Genomic DNA, 24,726 nt, shown 5'->3' on the forward strand with positions numbered 1-24,726 from the left:
TATATATATATGTGTGTGTGTGTGTGTGTGTGTGTGTGTGTGTGTGTGTGTGTGTGTAATGACACGTGAGCACAATCAGTGTTTCACTGTTTTAATGTATTGTTAGAATGTATAAACAGTGCTCTAGGATTGTTCAGACTGGTCACAAAAGCTAAGAAAAAAATGGATGAGTAATGAGAAAACAAATGAAGAAAAGAGATATCGGAGTGAAAGACACTGAGGTTATAAACAAAGAAGGGTGTGGTGACACTGAATCATCAAGTATGGGTCTCAGTCACACAACAGAAGCACATGAATGATACACAACAGCATCCTCTAGTGGGTCACATTTCACTGGTCAGTTTTTCCAAGATGGCTGGAAAACACATCAAATCAATTATGTTGTGCTACAGCAGTGGCACAATATAACCATAAAAATGTAATCAGGTGTTTGTACTTTTTACTCTTCTAAAGAACACAATGAACACTAATTGAACAGGAAGTTTTGAACTTGTTCTGTCAGTAGTCAAAACACACATAAACTCCAAACAAAAAGTATAATTCTTCCACTCATGACAGTTCAATAAAAAGAATTATCCGAGTGACTGCAATGAAGCTTGATACTTTATGGACATGTAATCTAAATTTTAAAAAAAAAATGTATGAGAAAACATTTTTGATCATGTAAAGAAATTTGTCAACACATCACAAAGTAGTTGTCTTCAAATCCTTTCCTTCCCTGAAGATATGTGTTGAACCACGACCAGAACAATCCAAACTTTCTAAAAATAGCCAAACGTGATGCATACAGGATGCGTCATCCACAAGCTGATCTGTATTCCAGAGTTCCTTCTTTTTTCAGAGAAAAAGTAGCTGTCGACTGAGATTTTTGCTACACAAATAAATGTGGATGGTCAGATCCTCTCTGTCACAGACGGCCTACTTCTTCCCAAGTAGGAAGCACCTACAAGTGTTGGAGCTGTCAGAGAAACATGCTGCCAGCTGCACCTGTCACAGCGATTCTGGTAGCAAAATGCACACTGGGGATGTCAAGCCTCAGATCTTTGAGATTGGAGGGTGGGGATCAGCTTGTTACAACTGGAAGAGGAAGAGTGAGAAAGCTAGGTGCCAGTACTGCTTTTTCTGCTGTATAAAAACACACCACACATCATCCTATCATACATTAAAAACTGTGGTGTGAGTTCTTAGACTTCTTTGCGCAGTGCCACACGCACACTGCTGAAAATTTTGCCCAGGGCTTCGAAGAAGGGATCACAGAAGGTCTGAATGCAGAGAGAGTAAATGCGGCTGACACACTGCGACTCAATCAGGCAGCTCTTGATGCAGGGAACCACAGCCCAGATGTGGCAGAAGGAAATGCAGGCAAAAAGGAAGCCCCAGAGCAGAGCAACAGGGATACCAAAGACAGCCGACAAGATGCGGTAGCACCAGTATTTGGACACAGTGAAGGTGGTGTAGCTGAGCTTCCACACTCCATCCAAGCTGTGTGTGCCATCAGGCTCAGCAATGACATCCTCAAACTCCACCTGGTAAGACATTAAAAGAGGCATTCATTAGTGAAGATCCCTGCCAGAACACTGCTTTTATCCTTTATCATTCAGATTTTCACGTTAACTGTGAAGTTTATACTTTTCAGAGCTGAGTACGAGGGGCAAATTTATGCACATAAACTAATTATCTGTCCGCTTCAAGCGCTGTCGTACAGGCAGAGTTGTGGAGAGGCATTTAATGCTGCATTCAGATCAGTCAAAATGCTCCGCTCCAGCACATTTTTAACAAATCCAAGTTAGGCTCATGTAAAATTCAAGGGAGAAACTCTGCAAAGGTCCAGTCTGTCTTTGGTTTTTATGATATGCCTCCTGGTCTTATGGAAAAGTTGCCCATTGCATGCTTCAGCTGAGGCTCAGCAGCAAAATCAACACATCCGTTATCATACTTCCCCATCCTCTGAATGAATGCCTGAACATGAACAGCTTATCTGTGTTTTTCTGAACAACACAGGCCTTTTAAAGCTGTTGGAGACAAGTTTGAACCAAATCCTATTTAACTGGAAAGAAAAAGAAAAAGAAATCTATATTCATTACAAAATATAGACTATGCAAATGCAAAATTGGATTTCTTAAGTGGGATTCGACTAATTAGGGGCAGTGTTTTAATAGACATTAACAATACACCCCACACAATGTTTTTCAATTAAAATCAGGGAATTACCCTGCAGGAGATTCTTGTATAGATGTGAAATGTGATTTTAACCGTAACTCCCAGGCCAGAGAGCTGAGGGTAAGGTCAAACTTTACTCTTTTAATAAACATTTCTGAATAGTTTCTGAAATCTGACTGTAGATCTTCCCAGTGAGAACTGCGGATTTAGTGAGCACATGCTTGCCTCATAACTGACCAACCATCCTTTTTGAGACCATGATTGCATGGATCTTCACCTGTCAAACAAAATATAATTGAAAAGTATATGTTGCCTGTCTGAAAGGATATTTTGTGTTGGTTACATGGCAACAATTACAAATATAAACAGTAGCCTAAAAAAACCCACGGTAGCACAGTGTATCAGTTTCCAACTCCTCTAACTCATTCCCAAAATAAGCTTTGTGCTATGCACATGCAACAGAAATAGCTCTTAGTCTATTTAGGGATTTTTAAAGCATTACAATAACCTGCTCTCTTCTTTTGTTCCTGGCAACCAGATTATTCAATATCCCCACATTTCCATACATGCAAAGACAGGAGCTTCACTCTTAGACCTCCTCATGACAGGGCGCTGTCTCCAAGCTGCACAAACCTTCACTACGTCCTCATTGATCTGTTTGGGGTCTCTGTTAATTAGATCGATCTCTTTGGTGTGACTGTCCTTCACAATCTTCTCCTCATTTGCGTTGTACTGGTACTGATCCGCCATGGTGGGGCTGCAGGTCCTGGTCCAGCTGGAGACAGAGAGGGTGAGCCTTTCTGGACACTGCAAGCAGCCTGCTCGGTTCACTTCTGACCCCTGTAGCAAGACTGTGACGCTCCCGTTGACATGCCAGGGGACAGCTGTTGCAGGCGTCCTGGTAAAAATGGAGGCCTTACCCCCACCCTGCGCTCACACGGGCACCCACATAGAGTAAGAGCACACTCACACGCATACACACAATGTAACAAACACAGACAGAAAAGGAATGCCTTAAAGGAGAAGCCAGAGTTGTGTCATATTTCACATGGAGTTGTCAGGTTAGCTGGGCTGGGTTTGCACAGTGGCACTAACTTCCACTACAGAGCGAGGCAGGCAGTACAAACACACTCTCCTGCTCTGGCTTGGGTGAACTTAACTTAAGTCTCATGAACTGAATGTGAGGGAAATTCTTTTTTGTTTATTTGTTTGTTTGTTTTATAATATATATAATTATCACTTTCTGTACTTTCACTTCATGACAAGACTTGAACATTATTTCTATTAATATAGATTTTACTTATACGCAATTTATCTTCTTTGCTAATGATTCCTTTAGACAAACTGATTGGAAATTTTTGTTAATGCTTGATGCTTGATATGTTCGCAGCTGACAGTGTTTCATTGCAAACACAGATAAATGCAAAGGCCCAGAGTACATAACAGTGCTGTGGGAAAACTGGAAAATCCACTCCATCACTGGATGTCTGAGGAATGGAGCAAAAATATATCATTTTCTTAATAAGCTTACATTAAAATGGCTTTTATCAGAGCAGCATGACTCAGTTTAATTTATTTTTCTTATGGTACAAAAGAAATCACTACAGCATAAGCATAACAGATAACACATATTTAGCCTCATCATATATTTCTGGTTTTTGTGAGGTTGAGAACATAAAATTCAATAGTCCCCAAAAATAAAACTCAGTCTTCAGCCTTATTTAAACAGTGCAGTTGTTGCTATCCATCACAGATTTACATATCAGCATGCAGCATAAACAAACTCCTACAGTGGAGCTGCCAAATACAGAGGGGGTGAAGAGAGGGTGGGGCAGAGATCATCCCAGTAAAACGTGGTACAAAAGCTCACAGAAGCTCCAGCTCACTGTTGCTGTTCGTCTCAATCACTTGGGTCTAAGAGAAGTACCGGAGGCATGACTTCAGAGTGTGGATTGGCATTCCTTGTCCCAGTTCCCTGGCACTGGAGACAGAGATGAGACGGAAGAGGTGGAATGAGATCAGAGTGCATGTGATTGAATGCCAGGCCAATTAGACGACTATTCTTGGTGTAGCAGTGGAGAGAAGAAGTCAGTTAGGCGTGGAGGCAACGGTACAGAAATAGCTCAGTAGAGTGTGGCGGTGGTGGGCATACTTCAGTATTCATGACTGTCTATATAGTTATCTGAGACTGCCCAGGCTCTTATCTTCCATTAAATTCAGACAAACACATGTTCCTCTCTGACCTGTTTTTGGACTCTAATGGAGTGAAATGGGGACAGTAGGTATCACTAAACCAGGTTATTTAACAAACATTGGGCCTGTTGCTTGTTACATATGTATATATGAAGCATTGTTTATTACTGATTAACACATTAATTACAAACAGCAGTCAGTTATTACTTAATAACTTTGTTATACTATCTGCAAGTTGAGAGACATTTTTTTCTTCTACTTTTTAAACATATTAAAAAAAAATATAGCACAGTTATAACTCACCGCCCCTTGTAGCAGGATGTTACAGGTCAATGTTGTATTTTGTTTAACTCCTAATGACTCATGACTGTATTTCCATTTCCACTCCCTTCATCGTTGGCAGCTTTGTGTTAAGAGAATACAGTGAGATGAAAATCTGATCATCTTAATTCCTTTCAGAAAGGGAAAAAGTCTTATATAACTTGCACATGAGCTATATTTTTGTTGTCATTGTAATTAATTTAAACACCAATCAGTCATATGGAAAAAAAAAAAACTAAGTAGAGTTCAGCAGACCTAGATTGTTTTTGCACTTTTGTGAAACTTGAGGGTGTTTTGTTAAAAACAACAACTGTGTGTTTGTCTATGGGCCAGTTAAAGGATTTAAACCCATCCAGTCTCTATACCTGCTTATTGCAAGGACTGGAGTGTATCAAAACAGTCTGACAAGAGGCAGGCTACACCCTGGACAGGTTGCCAGTCCATCACAGGGCCGATCTCAGAAACATTTTAGCTAAATTTAAAAAAAAAAACACACACACATAAAAGAAAATCATGTAGATGCTGTAGATTACAACCAAATGCTTTTTTTTTTTTCCAGGAACTGCACCAAAAGACTGCTCAAATTTGACCATTGCAAAGGGTCTGCCAGGAAAAAGTTTCTGCTGCCCAAAAAGACCATTAAAGGAAAACTGTAGTTCATTGGATGATTTGTCAAACTGCAGTTTTGTTAAAGGTTTTTGCCTTCAGGTCAAACAGTCCATTAGAATCACGGTTAGTATGTGCATAAATAAAAACGTAAATGTGCATGTGCAATTAGTTCACCAGATTTAAACAACTATGAATATGCATGGCTTTTAAACACTGTAATCAGGGAGAAATTGCACACATCTGCAAGAGACTGATTTCTGTTCTCATTTGATTAATTATTTGCATATAAAAACACTGCATGTTCATCAGACCTGGAAACGAAAACAGTAGCGAAGAATAAGTGTAGCTTCAGGTAAATTGTCACATTGTTGGGGAAATGGTAAGAATGTGATTGAAATGATTGTTTAATTTTCTGGGTCCCAAGAGAATAACAATTACATAACGGACATAACAACTGAGGCAATGAATTATTTTTAAAGTAAATTGATCTGATAAAAGGAATAAACAAAAACTATGGTGGGACTGTTGTGCATGTAAAAAAAAAAAAAAACAGTCCAATAATGAGAATAACCTTTCGGGCATATACTGGTGTGTAAACAGATATTGAAAAACACAAGAATTTATTTTGGTGACTTAATTATTCTTTTGTGAATTAAACAAAGCAGACATGCACAGCTCAATTATATATAGAGCGAAGTACCTTTCCACACACATGTAAGTCTACAAGCTGTGAGGCGCCGTGAGAACTATTCAGCTTTCAGACACAGTATTAACTCAGCAAAAGGTGCTCAAGAGAAATGTGGGCTTATCTGTCTGAAGCTTGAAATCAGCCTAAAAGTTAACCTGTAAATAGGACATGGAGTCATTGCTCCCTTTGGGCACCATTAACACAATAAAAAACTTTTAATTGTTGTATTTGTAGGAAGAACATTTAGAAAACAGTAAAATTACTTCCATTCGTCAGAAAAACATGAAAATGTAAATGCAGTCCTTTTACCACAATGTCATTTAGAAATTTGCTAATTATCTAAAGAGTGACTCAAAATGGAGAACTATTACCAGTTAAAAGCTCATAAAAAATCCCTAAACAATCAGCAGTAAAGACATTCAGCAGAAATAAGAGCCGTTCTTTTGTTTTTTCAATTGAACTGAAGAAACCTCTGACTGAACATCCTCCATTGTTTAATCACTATGTAATGCATATAATGTGCAGTGTTGTCCATTAGGATTGGGGACTTTGCACACTCACTTCAAGCACCCAGAACAGTGTGGCTAATTAAACGACTGAGACAAAATATGTCTGTAAAAGAGAAGCTTTAAAAACTAAACTAAACTAAACGAAACTAAACTAAACTAAACAAACCTCTAGACCATTTTTTCCACAGGACAGGTGGAGACATTTTAAATCTCCCATGCTCAACATGCTTCTGTTAAATATACAGGACATTTACAATCCATTAGTGAAACAGACACATAATCAATTAAAGATTGAGCTTCAGTGACGCTTTATTGAATTTATTTGCAATGTTAATTCTGTAACAACACCATGACAGTGGTAATTAAGCTGGTCCCAAAGCCATCGTGGGTTATAAAGATTGCTCAGCTGCTCTGCTAGCATAAGCCCTGTTGATTAGACCATATAGTTATATCAAACTTCTGGGTTAACATAAATAGTTTTTTTGTTTGTTTGTTTGTTTTTTTTCTTTTTGTTTTTTATTAATCTTCCTGTTAGGCCACCCTTCCTTCCAGCACAGCAGGTGCACGAAAATACAGAACAGTCGATATAAATTATCTCTAAGACATAAAAACAATGTGCCACCACTTCTCTCTACGTTCTTTTTTTACACAGAGTGTTAATATTTGGTTCTATCTGCCTTGATCCTTCGCCAAATGGATGGTGATTTGACCACAGCATTTTCCTAGGCTGGTAAAGAAGGGACTGACAAAAATGTTCAGTATGCTAGCCCATACAGTCTGGATCCAGTGCATATTGATGAGGAGGAGCTGTACACAGGGCATGATCAGCCTGAAAGGACAAGGACATGACAAAACATGAGAAAATGTAATAAATAGCGTATTAAAATCTGTCCATATTGCCTGATGCAGTTCCTACTGTAAGGAAACTGCAATGAAAAAATAATAGCAACAACAATTACAAATTGGTCTTGATTCACCAGTAACATGTGTAACAGCTTAGACTTTTCTGTAAAATCGGCAACATGTCAGTGTAGCAGTCCTACCAGATGTGAAGGCAGCTGAGCACAGCGAAGAGGAGCCCTGCTGCCAGGGAAACCGGCACCGCCAGCAGGAGGGAGATGCAACGGTAGCACCACAGTCTGGATACCTCAAACAGGGCGTGACTCCACAGCCAGACTTTATCAAAGCTCCGCACAGAGGGAGGTTCTGCAATCACGTCCTCAAACATGACCTCAACATACAGATGTGCAGAAACTGTAGGTGATTTCCATGCAGACATTAATTCTGTGCTATATACAGTAAAATCTTTAGATGCAGAATGGCAGTGATGGATCCAGAACATTACAAGTTCAAGGTACTAAAAAACCCTGTATGAACAAAAGCAGCTCTATGTGTTTCACAATATCCACATGAGGTCAGCATAGTGCAGCACAATGATATGAAATCACCAATCCAACATTGTTACTTGCATGTATTCATTTAATTAAAAACTGAGAACCGAGACAATGATGGGACCTAGTATATAGTAACAGCCTAAATATTTAGACTCTTCCTGATCGTGAATACAATTTTTTTCTGTTTTGTTTTTTTTTTGTTTTTTTTTTGTTTTTTTTAATGAAAAAATCTTTACATGAACATTACCACCAACATAAAAAAAAAAAAAAAAACACTATGCTTTGTGTCCAACATTGGTTCAGCTGTCATAATGGTGCACATTGGTTACCTTTAGATTGCTGTTGACTCTTTTGGGATCCCTGTCATAAATCAGTGGTCTTACATCATCCTGGATGAAGTCTACATCTTCAGAGTGTGCATCCACCTTTACTTCTACCAGTTCCTCTGATGCTCTTGAGTCTTTCAATCCCTGGTCCTCCATTTCTTCTTAGTTGAGCTGTGTCCCTGCTTGTTCTCAGTGGAGACATAGCAGTTGAGCAGCTGTTGCTTGAGGATGGCTGGCTTGTTGCTGACACCCAGGTGGAAAATAGTATACTGATGACTGCTCTGACCCTTTCTGAGGAATGCCTTTAATGGCTATGTGTGACACACTTTACACACAGTCCAATTTATACTTGCATGAGAAAAATCCATCTTTCACAGATTAAAAAGAGCTCTGACTCCCTCATAAATACTATAGGAATAACAATAAGAGGGAGTGCATCGCAGAGCAGCAGACTTCATGCATTTGTTTTACAGAAACTCAATCCAGTGTCCACAAAGTCCTTCTAACTAAAGATGTGCAAGTTAGTTGAGCTATGTCTTACATTGCATGCTTTTTTCCACTTTCCATTGTCATTTTGATCTGTGCCGTCCCAAGCAGCAACCTCTGGCGGTTGAAAGTGAAGACTATGTGGAAGGCCAAACATTGCAGTTCCCTTCTCATCCACTCGCTGCAAAAGGGAGTCCATTCCCACAGACTCCCATGTTAAATAACTTCACAGCAGAAATGAATATTTTACATAGTTAAAAAAAACATTAAATTTAAAAGGTCAAGTTTATGTTAATGACAACTGTCATTAACATAACTTATTTGTTGAGATGTTATTAAAATCCAAAATTTGGCATAATTAGGAGTATGTCCTTTTGATTGTCAGGCATCTGATATCTGAAGGCACAGTGTAGCACAACTGCAGATTTAGGGCAGCAAACAGTGCCTTACTCTGTGTGCCAGTACTGGTTTAGGTATTCCATAACTCTTTCTCCCTGAAACCAAAGACCAGAAATGATGTGACGATGTGCAGATATACTGATGGATTTATGTAGAGTGGTCCTACATGTGTTAGGACCACTGTAGCCCATAAAACTGTGTTTTATGGGCTACATTTATTCTTTTTTTTGTTTTTTTTTTATCCTTTTTTTTGTTGTTGTTAATAAAGGGCAAAAAAATGAGAGTATACCCGCTTCTTGAGGGACCACTACACCACTGGTTAGTTCTATCTGTAAGGTAGAAGAGAAAATGGAGTGAAGTAAAGACAGGCAATCAGTGTCTGCTTAGAAATAGTGTTAATTCATGGTGGGAAAAAAAAGCTGTTGTGCTACATTTTTATAATGTTTCCCAAATGTGCATGTCGCAGACATTTCCTTACACTGTGTCTAATGAAATGCCTCTTGACTCACCCAATTTCATCATTGTAAATCTTTCAGAAAACCAGCAACGGATCCTCAATGCTTGCAAACCCAGACTGAATCACTAAAATGTGTCTGTGCGAAGCAGGAATATGTAATTTATTTCTGCTTATTATGTTGGCTAACATACTGTTGTTTACACCCATCACCTGGTCGAAACTGGTCGAAATATTCAACAGACTGACAGCAATCTGACATCTTGTCTTTTTATTATTCATCCAGCTGTGATGTCATCTTCAATATGAAGGAACAGACTGAGCAGACTGCATGCATCACCTGGCTTATTGACAGAAAAGGTTGATAAAATGAGCTGAATTCCCTGCCATGTAGCACCCTCTCTTGGCCAAGAAATGTCTGCAATTTCTTTTTGCTGTTATTTTTGCATCTGTGCATGAACCATTGTTTAAATCAGCTGCATTTTCCACTCAGACATGCATAAATAGTTCCTTTTCCTACAATGTTGCAGGGATGTGTCAACTCCTGCTTAAAATAAAGGTGTGCATGGTGTGGTCAACATTAACACCAGTAGCCTTGAAATTACTGTTTGTTAAAAAAAAAAAAAAAAAACTCTTAAAGGTAAATAATTTATCAAATAATGAAAAGTGAAATCTGGTCCTATTAAAATTCAGAAAAGAAGAAACATAAAATGTAATATTTAACACAAAACTCTGTATTCTTGTATTTAGCCGGTATGAACAATACTAAAGCAAACAAATTTATATTAATAACTTTTTTTTCCATAGTAAGAAACCATTAATAAAAAAATGGTTTAAAAAGATTAAATAGTTTATTGTGTTTGTTTACATATAATGAAAATCACTGAAAGTTAAAAAAAAAAAAAAAAAAAAAAAAAGTGTTGGTGATGCACAAACAGTGGAATGTTTTATCATGAACCCTTCAATACATGTGTTTTTTTCTAAAGGCAATGGTACACAATTTCACACATAATTCTTCTACAAATGTGCAGGGATGCTCATTTTTGTTCTCACATTTAACTTCTTTAATTCAGTGGGTTTTCATTTCTTCTTCAAAATATCTATAAATATGGAACAAATATTCTATAAAAATAAAACTGTATTTTTGTCTGTGCCTAAATCACTGAGGCAAACACAGCAAAAACAAAGCATCTATATATGTCATATATATTTATTCTGCAGTGAGTGGTAGCAAACTGGCTCATTAATCGATGTCCACTGAAGTGGCTTATATACGGATAAAACGTCATCATCAATGGTTAAAACAGCACAGGTGTCCACTGTAGCAGACATTATACCTGAGAGAGTTAAGCTCCAAAAACACATCCAAATAAGTAACTGCTTAGTCGTGCATTTCAGATGCAAATTAAGGTTAGAAGATATTTCAAACATCTATCAATAGTGGCTTGGATTTAGTCCCTGGTCCAGATGAGTCCTATGATCTTGTTGGTGAGATTGTCCCTGATGTTACTGGGCCTGTGAAATGCATTTCTCTTCCTTTTTCCTGTTAATCAACATTCTTGTATCACTTGCCCTGATTTTCCTTCCTACCTTATAAACAAGTATAAAATGAATAATTACAGGATTTTATACCTTGATTTGCATTTTCTCACTTTCTGTATTATATGTTAAATTATATTCAAGCTCCTATATGTGTCAAATAAGAGGAAATACTAACAACAGAGAAGTATCTGAGTTTTGCACATAAACTAAAAGGTCTTATTTCAAACTGTCAAATGTGTAACCATGGTTGACACGTGTAAATAAAAAGCACATAAACTCTTACATTGGATGACATGGCAGAATGTTTTTAACAGACACATGCTGTCGTTTTGTCAACCACAGCTCTGTCAGATTTAAGAGTTGAGATCACAACTACAGTATTTATGTAAGCTGTTCTCCCAGTAGCTTTCAGAAATGACATTACAAATATATTTCCATTAAAAAAAAATGCCTGAGCTTGTTTTTAAAACCACTTTACAAGTCACATTCGATCAAGTTGACATTTTACTCTTGTTCTGCTTCATGTGAGCATGTTGACATAAGATGTACCCCATGAGAAATGTGAGCAGCTATCACATCCCAATATAGTTGTTTAATGATAGAAATCTCGCTGATACAGAGAAGTAGTCTAATTCTGAAATATAACTAGGCATCCATGCTGCTGCAACATCAAAAAGTTTCCCACATCCTCACATGTTCATCCATATCAATTTGCACCTGCAAGAAAGCCGGTGCTTTATTCACCCAAGTGTAAATAATCACTGTTACATAAGAGTTATGTATACTTTAGTAAGTGATAACCGTATTGCAGAATGATGTTTGCTGTTATTTGCTGTATCCACACTATCCTGCCTTCTCCACCATTCAGGAAAGACTAATACAAACAGCAGTGGTCATAAAATAGCACTTTGTTACCACTCTCAGTGCATCATCAATGCCTGGTAATGATTTCTATTATAATTTCACTATCTCAACTCACCATACCCATGTCACTGTTATATTTGTCCATATTCATAGGGACTTGTGCTATCTGCCTTCAGCTTCTGCTTACACGTTAATGCATTTTTATCCAAACCTAAAGGCCTCGTTCTGCATTTGAATTAGCAGGCTCCAATCAAGATCTGATGCTAAAGCATACATCAAGACAGAAGGTTTTTGTTGCTATGTGACTCACAGGCTCCCACAATTTCCATGACAACAGGAAGAGATGACATTAACCATCTATCAGCATATCCGTTGCACACAGGAACGCTGAGATTTTATCCCTCAGATTTGGCTTCCACCGACAAAGCGCTGAAGTGATAGTGCTGTGACATAAGGGAAACGTGGTTCTTTTCATCAAGTTATTCCTTCCACACAAGGCAAAGCATTAGTATTACGCGTCATTTGCTCTTTGAAGCACTTTATGAACTTCAAAACTGGACAATAGCACATCTTATATTATAAACAGATACATTATTATTCATATGAAAACTTAAAACATAACAAACTCAGATTCAAATGCAATAAGTAAAAGGAGTTTCCGTTCGAGTAATCTCCATCCAATCAGGACTTTGTTATTGCAGTTTTGCAAACAATTTATACATTTACCAAAAAAAAAAAAAAAGATTTGGACAGAATCAGTTGTGATATGAATAGAAAAATATTTGCAAGGGAATTTTGTAACTCTTAAAATCTGTTAGACAACAGTGTTGGCATATTGGTGTAAAATAAGAAAGAAAGAAAGTTAAAGTAAACAATGAAAATCAGAAAAGTAAACAATTTATGTGAAGTAAAACACAAATATGATGTCTAGTGTGTGTATGTGTGTCTGTGTATATTTTGTGTGCACAACTATACTTTTTACAAGACTTAAAATATGGACCTGAATAATGCTCCGGAATAAATTGTCCACATACATTACAAAGTGACATGGTCTGTACATGAGCCCTATGCCCCATAATTATGAACTGGTGTCTATGGATGCTCCTCTGGTATTTGTCCGGGGATCTTGTTTTCCTGCTTTATTGTGTTTTTGGGACTGGAGTTAGTACAGCTTGAGCGATTTGTAGCCGTGGTGCTCGTCCTCTGAATGAACTGAAGGAAGTTTTCCTGAAACGAGCCCTCTTGGCTTGATGCCCCAATTTCCGCAGGTTGGGTCAGGCAGCAACGTCGAAACTTTACCAGCTCATCTCTGATCTGTCTGTTCAACATGCCATAGAAGAAGGGGTTAACTGCAAAGGAGGAGTAGGCAAGCCACGTGACTGCTTCCTCCAGATCCCCAGGACTCTGCATGGAGCCAGTCAGAGACATCTGCAGGTGGAAGATGAAGTAAGGCAACCAACAAACCATGAACTGTCCCACAATGAATACTAAAGTGAGCGCAGCTTTGCCTCCACTGAAAGCCCTCTCTGGAGACAGTCTTTGGGGTAGAGTTCGTGTGGTGTTGATCATTGTAGTCTCACTGTTGATGGAGTCTGAACGATCCTTAGCAGGGCTAGCATTTGCCCACGTTGTCACAGCAGGGACTTGCTGCAAGGCTGCAGAGCGAGCTACCTTGTATACAGCACAGTAAACAGTGAAGATCACCAATGCAGGAGCCAAGAAACAAATCACACTGAAAAGCACAGCAAACACTCCTCTTAGGCGACTGTGGCTTGCGTGAAGAGAACAGTGAGCCGCTGCAATCGAGCTCTGATGTCCATAAGCTGGCCATCCAAACAATGTCACCAAAGCTAAGAGGAGGGACTTAACCCAGATAAGGAGCATGACACCAATAGCAACGTTGATGGTCATTTTAACCTCATAGCGCATTGGGTGTACGATATAGAAGTAGCGCTCCACGCTGATGGCTGTGATCGTGAGGATGGATAAACAAATAAGGAAAACATTGAGAAAGATGTAAACCTGACATTCCAGAACAGTAAAAACCACAGTGCCAAAAAATGGCGAGCCAGATATGATACCCAAAGGCATGAGGAGGATGGCACACAGCAGATCCACTGCACAGAGGTGACACACAAATGCAAACCTCTTCAGGTGAGGAGCACGAGCAATGGCCACCATCACACCCGTGTTGGCCAACAAAGCGATGAGGTTAAGGGTCACCATACAGAACAACCCAAACAGATCTTTGATTTGCGACTGGGAGCTTGTGACAACACCCACATCTGCAGGAACTGTGGGATTGGGCCCCCACAGATCAGTGGTAAGATTCGTTACTGAATGGTGGGGCACAGAGGCTTTCATGGGACCAGTCTTGTCAGCCATTATTTATTTCCTACTTCCTCCATTTGCAACTCAGATGTTCTGTGGATTTCCTGTGTTGAGAGAGCAAAAAATATTTTATGTTTATTTTCATGATTCATGATTATCCAATAAAACACAGTCATACACATTTCACATCTGCATAAGAATTGAAAAAAACTGTGTAATTATTTTAAATGATCTCAACCAATCATTCAAATGTTATTTCTATACAATAAAAGCAGTTGAAAAGCAAATTTTATACATATACCCTCTAGTCACTTTATTAGGTACACTGGTTCAATAACTTGCCAGTGAAAATAGGTAATCAGCCAATCATATAGTAGCAATTCAGTATATTGAGGCATGTAGTCATGATGAAGACGACTCGCTGAAGTTCCCACTTCATAGAGATATAGAGAAAATATCCAGTGAGTGGCAGTTGTCTGCCTGAAAATGCTTTGCTGGTGTCAGAGGTCGAAAGAACAAATGGCAGACTGGCTGTAGATGATAGAAAGGTAAAATCATCTCAAATGACCCGTTGTTACATCAACAATACACCGAATTCAGACTGTGGAGAAGATGAGCTACAGGAAGCTGAGGCTGTAATTTACAATGGTCGACCAAACTCTTATCTGATCTAATTGGTCTCAATTTCAGCTGCAGCATTCAGAACGTAGTGTTAGAATTTAGCATTGTGAAAGCATGAACCCATCCTGTCTTAGTGGTGCAGACGTCTCACGGTGGTGTAATGGTATGGAGGAATTTTTCGTGGCACAGTTTTGGCCCTTTAATATCTAAGCACTATTTAACCACTACAGCCAACCTGAGAGTTGTTGCAGAGCATTTTCATCCTCTTATGACCATAATGTTCCCATTCTATGATGACTGTTTCCCGCAGAATAATGCACCACGTTACAAAGCTCAAATTTCCTCCAACAGTTTTTTTTAAACGTGAGAATAAGTTCAGTATATAGTCTACATATCTCATCCCATTAGAGCAACTCTGGGATGTGGTGAAACAGCCAACAAATTTCCAACAACAGCTTGATGCGTTTCTGTCAACATGGACCAAAATCACTAAAAAGCACTTCCGACACCTTGTTGAATCTACGCTGCGAAGAATTTAAACAGTTATAAAGCAACCCAATAATAGCAGACTGTACCTAATAAAGTCACCTGTGAATGTATTTAAGCACAAATTGAACATTGGAAATGGTTTAAAGTAAATACAGTTACAGTTTGTTGCTTATGTGAAATTGGCAACACTATAACTATTCCAAGTTTTGATGAAATCATGTGCAACTGAGTTTGGGGAGGACATATGGACAAAATTAAATGTGTCATTATAAACTAAATGTTTGCATTAGCAAATAAATGTTGCATTTGCAAAGTGCTGCCTATGTAGAAACATGCTGAAAATGATTGCAGTGTTGTACTTTAAAGATATCTAACTATAAAGTCACAAGCAAAAGTTCAACTATATGTCTAAAATGAAAAATACACACATCATAAATGTTGATTGGCATGAAAATGACTTACCCGTGATCCACACTCTCCTGGCATGGCTGGTTAACTGGGGTTTGATCTAAATATAACTCAGCTGAAGTCCCGCATATTTTATGTCCAAACAAAAGAAGCGCAGCTCTGGTCCTTTTTTCCAAAATCAGAACAACCAGGCATCCACTTAGCATGAAAGTTTCAAAGTAAAGTTAACAGCAGGTGTCTGAAGTTGCTTTCTTCCTGCAGACAGGCAGCAGTGAACCAAAACTGGCTTTTCTGTAAACTTTGTGCTGATCATTGATTTCCTTATGGTTTTACTTAGTAAAGTTATGCCTCTTTGCTCTCGTCACCCTTCCTCCATTAACACTCACACTCCTGTTCTGTGCTGTGTATGGCAGTGACTGTCACACATTGTATTGTGGGATCTTGTGTGCTGGAGTTTTTTTTTTTTCTTTGCCAATAGACACACACTCCACTGTCCCCCTTCAGAGCCCAGTCATCCCTGGGTCCTAAATCCACTCCTCAAGAGGAAATAAAGACCTAACTCATCTTTAAAATGAATGACTAGAATCAGCATAAAAAATGTGATATTGTTAAATAACTGATTTAATTCTACTCAGGAGTTTAAGTGTAGATAGAACTATAATTTTAAATTTTCTTTACATATTGTCATGTTTATCCAAACTAATGACTTGTCTTTTCCATTCAAATAGTTTATGTACCTAATTTGTCATGCAGTGTCACTTCTGCAAAAGCGTTAATAATCCAAAATATTTCCATTTTTATCTCCCCAAAACTACTTGTGTGGTAGTTTTAGCCTGGTTGCTTCTTCAGAATTTGCTAGGTATGCTAAATCATATTCATCAGTGACTTACACTTACAGGAATAAAAAAACATTTTCTACGGCCGTTCTAGTAACTGGAGGTGTTTGGGCATAGAGAAAGATCTGAGTGAGAACTGCCACCTGTCTATCAAAAGGGTAAATTGCAGTAAATACACCCCAATGCATAGACTGTTGATCAAGTCCAATCATCTTTATTGTTATGAAGCTCGTACAACATGAAATTATATTCCAATGGAAATATTAATAACATTTATGAATTATATTGAGAAATTCACATTTAAAATGAAGGTGCCGAGTGGCAAGCAGCATCACACAGCATTCATGAGAGTCTGAAATATGCCGTTATAAGTGTGATAAATCAGTTGATAGGTGAGTGTCATGTATAAAGTAATGCATAAACAAACCAGTACGACGGTGTTACCTAGGAGCCTGATGGCATGTAGAGGTGGAAGCTACTTAGCTTTAAGGGTTTTGCAGTTCAGTCTGTAATATCTTATGTGAAGTGAAGTAGTCATTTCAGAGGGAGCCAGGGCCCTTATGATGCCTGGGGCCCTGGTTCTGCATTGTTGAGAAAAGCTCCTGTACAGAGAGAAGTGTCACTCCTATCAGCCTTTCTGATGATCTTACAGAGAGTGTTAGTTACCCACTGCCAGTTATTAGAGGCTGGCTTAAGGTAGTTTTGCACTGATTTCATAGATTAGACTCTAAACGTTATACGTAGTCTGATCAGTCGGCTGGATGTCTCGCTAAGCTTTGTGAAAGCTTTCAGTAAAAGCTGTGTGAGGTGAAGGAAGGTAGACAAAGTCTGCACATAAGATGGAGAGAACTTAAACTGCAAAGAATGGTGCATGTGATGCCGACAGTCTTTCATGCCAACATGTATTGTGCATGCAGAGGCTGAAACAAAACCATGCTGTGCATTGTGGGATTTGTGCCATATGGCAACCCTCTAGCTTAAATTTCAGATTTACCCCCAAATTTCAGAACAATACTTTAGAATTTTGTGGTTAAAAACAAAGAAAACATGAGAGATTTTCATAAAATCCTGTATGACTTGTGACTGAATGCCAGGCATTTGCAGGAATTTGTGTATTTGAATGAATCTTTGGTGATCTAAGTATGCTAGGATCTCTCCTTCAATGTTCAGACTTCAGATTTTCAAACGACACTTTCAATTTCTTCCCCCCACACAGTACTTAGTTCATACACACACATGCATGAGACAACAAAGCAGTTCATTCGAAGATTAAAATTGTAATTCCAAACAGAAAGAAATATAGCAGCAAAAAAAAGGTAAATTCTCATAAAAGTACAATATCAATGAAAAATATTTAATAGCAGTACAGTATTATTGTCAAAGGTCCCTGCTAAACTTAATTAAAACATACTTTTGAGTTTTATTTTCCTTGCATGTGATTTCCGATTACATGCTATTTGTATTTACAAAAAATCAAGCAGAGAAATCCAAGACTTCACAAAATCTACCCTCATCAACCCACATGATAAAATTAATCTTATAAAAATAAAACACATATGCAAATACTCACATATGCTGAGTTGTTTTAGCTTAGTAGCCTTTTTTCTTCAAAGCAGGATTTGACTGTTTCACATTTTTTTAAACAGGATTTAAACTATCAAAATGTCATTGCCTTATTTTATTTAGTTGTATCCTGTCTATAATATAGTTTGTTTCTGCTCTGCGATATACAATTTGATTTTTATCAAATATGAGTCAACATGCAGAATAAAATTATTCTTATATTACATATAAGCAAACAAACAGACACACACAGACAGGTTTACAGGGTTAGTTCAGTTTATTACTGCATCACAAGTTCAAGTAATAATGATATAGTTACATAGGCAGTGCAAATAAGCCTTTTCCATTCAGAGGTTGCGTCTTGCCGTCACCGCATGGTGGTTCTGGGAACCAATCTTAAGCTACTGGGCATGAAAAAGCTATTTATGGTTAAATATATTTTTCAGACGTACTCACCCTTTACTGATGGCCCAAAAAACACATTAAATTAATCATATCAGCCACAAGCTGCACTTCATTCCTTAATGAACGCTACATTTCATTCTTATCCAGCTTGGTATCAAAATGTGTAAATACAGACAAAAACATGCTCCAAGACACCTTTAAATCCCCAACATACCCTTTTCATAAGGCTATTTTGCAACTAGATGAAATTAGAAGGGCATTCAGAGAAATAGTCTTCCCCCACAGCCAACGAGTTACAATTGTACAGTTTCAAATACTGTAAGAAACTTCACTTTTCAAACTTCCTTTTACTGTCTTCATATTTTACAGTCTGGTACAGTTGTAAAATATCACCTCTCCTTTACTTTGGCAGGGGGGAAGACACTTTATATAGGGCTTCAACTATGACAACTAAAAAAAAAGAAAAGAACCTACAACTAGAGTGCAAAAAGATTTTTCAAGCATTGAGTAATGATTACAGTAGAAGTACAATCAAAGGTCACCTTCCATTACATGTTAAAGGAAAGAATTAGTAGCTTTTTCTCACTAGTGCTGAACTGGAAGTTTTGGCTATCATGCATGGAAATTTAAGGCACAGAAAAGAATGAGGCTTTTATGCATAAGGGCTTAAATCATCAGTGTCAAACCGGTTTGCTTGAGGGCTGCTATCATGCAGGTTTTAATCGTTACCCCTGCTCCAACACACTTGACTCCAATCAAATGGGTCCAACAGCTTCTTGTGAACATCTTCACAAAATCCATTCATTTCAGTCAGGTGTTGGAGGAGAGAAAAAAATGGAAACCTGCAGAATAGCCGCCATCATGAACCGGAGTTCGCAACCTGGTTTAAATATTGACAAAGCCAGTGTATGATAAGACAGTGGTCATATTATATATGACAAATAACATATTTAAGCTTTGTGGGAAGCACATTACAGAGAAGTGAAAAGGAACTGTTCCTCTTTTGATTTTTAAATTGAAATTAGTGCATTTTTAGCTCCAGCAGGTAGCGGATGCGACACTGGCTTTCTTTGTAGATGAGATATTCACTGTTGCTGAAGTGGCTATCTGAGAACTGGGGCTGTTTTATAGCTTTTCCCTGAGGTACCGCCACCTGCTTGCCTTCCAGGGTGATGAAGGTGTCCTTGGACGGATCTGAAAACACAAAAAGTAAAGCATCAAAATGCTTCTGTTTTTAATCATTGCTGCAGAAATTAAATAAGCTATGAAGAAATTAACAAAATAATTCCACGTTTGTTTTTATTATACTTTCTTTCCTGTTATGATTGAAAAACAAAATGCAACTTTAACTGCGATTGGCCACAATACAAAGACAAGTAATTCCCTCGGTACGATGGCAGTCATCTTTAAAGCAGGGTATCATAATAGTTCATTAATAGGCATTTCTTACTGATTTTACTGTATGAAAAGCAATAAGTGAGCATTTTACCTGGCTCCACTTGACCTCGTGCAACCACACTGTCAAAGCCATTAGGAGCTTTCCTTAGGGTATGGTTATCTTTGGTAATGCTATGCTCTTTGCCAAGAGCTACCTCACTCAGAAACATCACTCCAATGTCTTTGGAAGGCTGCACTATGAACCACAAAAAGTGGGATTTGAGTACAATTTTAGGATTGTAATGAATGTTTGCATGGTTATCTGCAAGCCTGTCTCTGCAGCCTCACCGTAACACGCAGACTTGCAGTTTTCAGATGCAAAATAGATACCACGACCAACACGGCCCCCTGAATGAGGCATTATCCTCAAGCCACTCTTCAGTATAGCAGCAACCACTGCTATGTTGGTACCATGCCACAGCAGACGGCGGTTCTCCAGTTTATCATTCTCACTGAAGCGTTGGCCCTGCAATGTGCAACGGACATGTCAGCTCACAGATCTTCTGCATTCTGTTGTGCAAAACTGACTGCGCAGTGCCTACCTCTGTCTCTCGATCCACTTCCCAAACATTGATAATTTTTGGCTTATAATAACCCCCTGAAGTTTCATTCAGGTATTTCTCTATGATCTTCAAACACAAAAGAACCAGGATCATCACAAATGCTGCTGTATACATGAAGAAGAGCAGGTTAGGCCTTTGTCTTTACAGGCTCTTACTATTTAAGACAATACCTTGAACATTTTTGTTTTCTTGTCCATTAGAGTCAGTTTGCATTTGAGAGACATGTAGTCCTGATCGATAGGATGAGGGACTGTCTCTATCATCTCTTCCTGAGCCTTCTCAGTTTCTGACTTCAAAGTCTGTGCAATCTCGATGTCAGCCAGCACCTTCATGCAACATGCAAAGAAAAAAATAAATAAATAAATAAAAGATCAATCAAGCAACTTTTGCACTAACAGAACCTTAAAATAAGACAGGTCTGTCCAACATAAGAGAAGAAAAAGACAAGTCTTACCATGAGCATTTCTTTCTTCTTTTCAACTATCTCTGTGTTGTCAATGGTTGGCGGTCTGTTCCTGCCAAAGTTGTGTGGGATTGTTGTAAAAAACTTTGAGGAAAGTTCCTCCAGACGCCCTCTTCCATTCTTCTGACTCAATGCTGCTTCAATCTCCTCCAGAACTTCAAAGCCCTTTGCAATCTGCACCTTACTGAGCTTACCCAAAGGCATCTTTTTGACATCTAGAAAAATCAGACAAACACAATCACACATTTTTTTGTTTAGCTTTTTACAAAAACAAGGCATATTTTATTGAATCTGTTTTAGCGTGCATGCATTTTTGATTTACTTGCAAAAGTAATTGCTTGTTTCAGAACACTGAAAGCTCCAAATACTGAGATAAGATGTGTAAATGTAGACTTCAGCCTTTGTTTCAGGTAGTGGTTAATCATTGTACACACTTCATTTGACACTGTATATAAACATGTTAAACAAGAGGAGTTTTATGCTCATTGAACATTTGCAAACTACAAGAACTGGCTTGTTTAAAGTGGTCGGTCAGCTGAGGCATACACACCTAAGTTCATGCACTCCATTGCCTCTTTGAACATGTCGTTGCTGAAAATGAGTGTAATAAGTTCCTGGGTAGCTTCATCAAGGTTGCAAGGCAGTATGTTCTTTGAAACTTGGGCTGTCTTCCCATCAACGCTGTCCACCTGCAATGTGGAAGAGAAAGCCCAGAGAGCTCTTCACTAAAGGTGGCATTATGTTTAAAACAACTAAAATCTGATGCGATTATAATGACCTTGGGTTACGTAGCTAAAGACAATACTCCACGTTCTAAAGAGATGTGCATTTTCCATACCTTGACCTCAGCATCCTCCTCTCCATCCACCTCAATCAAGGTGTACTTCCCAGGGTGAGAGACAAAGTTCATCCGGTCACTCCAGTTGTTCTTTGTCTTGTCCTTAAACTTTTTCTCAAAGTCCTTGACAGCATTCTCAGGCTTATCAAACGGGTTGCTTAGTTTGTGCTGTCCCACTTCACCCTGAATTTAGATAAGTGATAAAACAATTAGGCATTGTGGTCCAAACATAATCAGAGTATATTAACCACCTGATGCTTACTGTACCATCTGTTTTAATAATTAGAACACACTAATCTAATTCTGATGCATGCTTATGTGTAACAGAAAGGTAAAATGTAACAGATTAGAACAGTTTATTTTCTAAACTTAACCAAAAATAATGAAAAAAGACAAGAAAATGTTGTTTTCCCCTCTGCTTCTACTGGCCAGAAAAGGAATCTGTGGCTGGTGGGTCTAGCCACTTTGTCTGGTTTGACTGGTTGCACCTCTAAGGGTGTGTGCCTTGCAAAGCTTGTATTTGCATTAATTCCTTTGCATGCTCTGCCTCACCATCCATGTAGTACAACATGTACTTACCAGTATTCAAAAACTTAAAAGTTATAAATGAGCAGAAGAAAGCTAAGACAGTTTGGTGGACACGTTAGATTGGGCAAACTTACCACTCTGCCCCATCTGTTCCATGAGTAGTATTTGTTCTTTGCTTTAATAATTTGGATGACATAAAACTTATTATTGTTATGTCCAATATTTGTCTGGTTGAGCATGCAGTCATAGTCCTCATATATCTGGTAGAGACAACAGAGAACATTTAATTAAAGCTTGTTTATATATAAGTAAATGCAGTGCAGAATTGTAGGGTTAAATAATATCGTACCTCTCCAGATGATAACAGTCCACAGTGCTCATCCACCTTCTTTTTGCTTTTCATTTCTGGCCCTGCAGCCAGAAGGGCCTCTTTTGCTGAAGTAAAAGCATCCTTGGGTTTTGGTGTCTCAGGCTCTTCCTTCACCTTCTTCCCACCAGCCTTGGCAGCAGATGCAGCTCGTCTTTTCGGTGCCATGGTCCTGACTGCAAAAACCAACACATAAAACTTGCCATGCTGGTCACCAGACAGACATAATGCCCAGGCAAGTTCAGACATGCCTCAACTCAGCCAGAGGCCCTCTGTCGCCCTCATCGAAACAAACAGATGTTAAATTACACGAAAACCATGTCATTTCCCCCTACACAACCTTGTTGATTACTTCCCAAATAGCTACTGCAATGAGTAAGAAAGACTTTCGAGGTATAGCCGTAGCTTTTGGGAGTTTTTATGAGGAAAAAAAGAAGCATAAACATTCCACAGCTGATCCCGAAAACAGGCTGAATCTCCCTCTAAGCTAGAAACTTACCTGATTATAAACTGTGTTAGCAGAAAAGCAGGCGGGGACGGGCTCTGTTCCCTTTGGACACAAAGTACTTCCTGCACCTGGTTGCCTGAGGTTTTATGTCACTCCACAATCACCAGTCTGCAGAGGGAGGTGTGGGTGGGGTCTTACTGGAAACAGTTTTGCTCTGCTGGAGCCAAAGCTGAAATGCAACTCGCGGCTGCACCGCGGCCGCCACCTAGCGACCATATCCGGTACTGTTTGGACCATAATTCAGTGGCAGTCAAGTCTTGGTCATTTTTTAGGTTTAAAATAAATTTCATTTTTTAAAACTGGATTTATCTACAAATGATAGTAATTGAAGTGTTTTCTTTCAATTCAGTTTGCTTAAAGATTGCATGTATTAATATTTCTTCTTACATCATCAATATACTTTCCAGATTAGAGGAAGAATTTAATCAAGAAAATAATTTATAACTTTAGCCAATTAAACATTGGAATTATTTATTTATTTATTTATTTATTAATTCATTCTGTTAAATCCCAGATAACAGACTTATTCTACATACTTGTTGCATTTATATTTCAGTTATATCTCTGGGAAGAGTTATGCAGAGTAGGCATTAGAGGTCAAGTACTGGTCCTAACTTATCTGGTTGTTTTGGAATTTTTCTTGTAAATTATAATCCTTTTACTTTTTTTAATGTATAGTGATTGTGCTGTTTTTAGTCAAAACATCCAATAATAGGTCCTAAAACATTAATAGGTTTACACATTTGTGTGCTTTTTCTCAAATATATAAATTATATAATTGGAGACATCATTAGTAAAATGTTTTTGTAATCTATGAATTTATCTGATTGTAGATCATAGTTGAGAAATTAACAGAATAGTGAGGCATAGTGGGTAGCACTGTGGCCTCACAGCAAGAAGGGTGCTGGTTCAATCCTTGGCTGGGGGAGGTTTGGACAGTGGCCTTTCTGTGAGTTTGATTGTTCTTCCCATGTATGCCCAGGTACTCTGGCTCCCTCCCACCGTCCAAAGAGATGCACGTTAGGTTACTCTAAATTGCCCATCGGCATGAGTGATTGTTTGTTTCTGTGTGGCCCTGCGATGGATTGGCGAGCTGTCCAGGGTGTACCCTGACTTTCGCCCAAAGACTGCTGGGATAGGGTCCAGCTTCCCGGCGACCCTTCATTGGATTAAGCAGTTAGGATAATGAATGAATAAATGAACTTTTCTACCATCTTGCTTGCACAACATCATGTGAAAACTAACACAAAGCCCTAAGTGCATGTAAACTAGTGGATTCCGTTTAACTTGACCCCGTCAATCTCCCTGTCCTTGGCTCTTGCCTTGCAATAAATTTGAAATTTAAGTTTTTGTTTTTTTTTTATTTACTAAAAGAAAAAAAACACATTTGCAGATTATAAAATAAATTTTTCTCATGTCATTAA

The 24,726-nt window shown here is 38.4% G+C and overlaps 4 protein-coding genes across 5 annotated transcripts; all 4 read right to left on the reverse strand.

Annotated features, from left to right (window-relative positions):
* Positions 1-75: 75 nt before the first annotated feature.
* On the reverse strand, positions 76-3,095 carry cav3 (caveolin 3). The gene is made up of 2 exons (XM_079242295.1): positions 2,794-3,095; positions 76-1,526 (listed from the first exon to the last, which is right to left on the reverse strand). The coding sequence occupies exons 1-2, from the start codon at positions 2,908-2,910 to the stop codon at positions 1,185-1,187; spliced, it is 459 nt and encodes a 152-aa protein (XP_079098421.1). The 5' UTR covers positions 2,911-3,095; the 3' UTR covers positions 76-1,184.
* A 4,054-nt stretch (positions 3,096-7,149) lies between these two features.
* LOC306757156 (caveolin-2-like) lies at positions 7,150-8,356 on the reverse strand (the record flags this gene model as incomplete). The annotated part of the gene is made up of 3 exons (XM_079242120.1): positions 7,150-7,309; positions 7,524-7,711; positions 8,204-8,356. The coding sequence occupies 3 exons, from the start codon at positions 8,354-8,356 to the stop codon at positions 7,150-7,152; spliced, it is 501 nt and encodes a 166-aa protein (XP_079098246.1).
* A 4,681-nt stretch (positions 8,357-13,037) lies between these two features.
* gpr61l (G protein-coupled receptor 61-like) lies at positions 13,038-14,330 on the reverse strand (the record flags this gene model as incomplete). The annotated part of the gene is made up of 1 exon (XM_079241458.1): positions 13,038-14,330. One exon carries the CDS (start codon positions 14,328-14,330, stop codon positions 13,038-13,040), a length of 1,293 nt encoding a protein of 430 aa, XP_079097584.1.
* A 2,616-nt stretch (positions 14,331-16,946) lies between these two features.
* parp3 (poly (ADP-ribose) polymerase family, member 3) lies at positions 16,947-23,429 on the reverse strand. 2 transcript variants are annotated; one of them, XM_079241894.1, is made up of 11 exons: positions 23,294-23,429; positions 22,777-22,970; positions 22,562-22,687; positions 21,900-22,082; positions 21,612-21,750; positions 21,053-21,276; positions 20,769-20,924; positions 20,578-20,664; positions 20,324-20,501; positions 20,088-20,231; positions 16,947-19,792 (listed from the first exon to the last, which is right to left on the reverse strand). In XM_079241894.1, the coding sequence occupies exons 2-11, from the start codon at positions 22,960-22,962 to the stop codon at positions 19,620-19,622; spliced, it is 1,596 nt and encodes a 531-aa protein (XP_079098020.1). In that variant the 5' UTR covers positions 22,963-22,970; positions 23,294-23,429; the 3' UTR covers positions 16,947-19,619. The 2 variants fall into 2 exon arrangements, with proteins under 2 accessions (XP_079098020.1, XP_079098021.1); XM_079241895.1 differs by lacking the exon at positions 22,562-22,687.
* Positions 23,430-24,726: the final 1,297 nt, after the last annotated feature.

Source organism: Telmatherina bonti (assembly GCF_933228915.1).
Source record: "Telmatherina bonti genome assembly, chromosome: 6".
NCBI lineage: Eukaryota > Metazoa > Chordata > Actinopteri > Atheriniformes > Telmatherinidae > Telmatherina > Telmatherina bonti.

What these genes read in the sequence shown, in the direction of transcription:
- cav3 (XM_079242295.1), bottom strand. Translation starts at nt 2,910, where the DNA reads ATGGCGGATCAGTACCAGTACAACGCAAATGAGGAGAAGATTGTGAAG. An exon ending in TCAATGAGGACGTAGTGAAG is followed by an intron (nt 1,527 to 2,793) that starts GTTTGTGCAGCT and finishes ATGTCTTACCAG; the next exon opens with GTGGAGTTTGAGGATGTCAT.
- parp3 (XM_079241894.1), bottom strand. Translation starts at nt 22,962, where the DNA reads ATGGCACCGAAAAGACGAGCTGCATCTGCTGCCAAGGCTGGTGGGAAG. An exon ending in GGAACAGATGGGGCAGAGTG is followed by an intron (nt 22,083 to 22,561) that starts GTAAGTTTGCCC and finishes ATCTAAATTCAG; the next exon opens with GGTGAAGTGGGACAGCACAA. An exon ending in CTGCAAGTCTGCGTGTTACG is followed by an intron (nt 20,232 to 20,323) that starts GTGAGGCTGCAG and finishes TGTGGTTCATAG; the next exon opens with TGCAGCCTTCCAAAGACATT.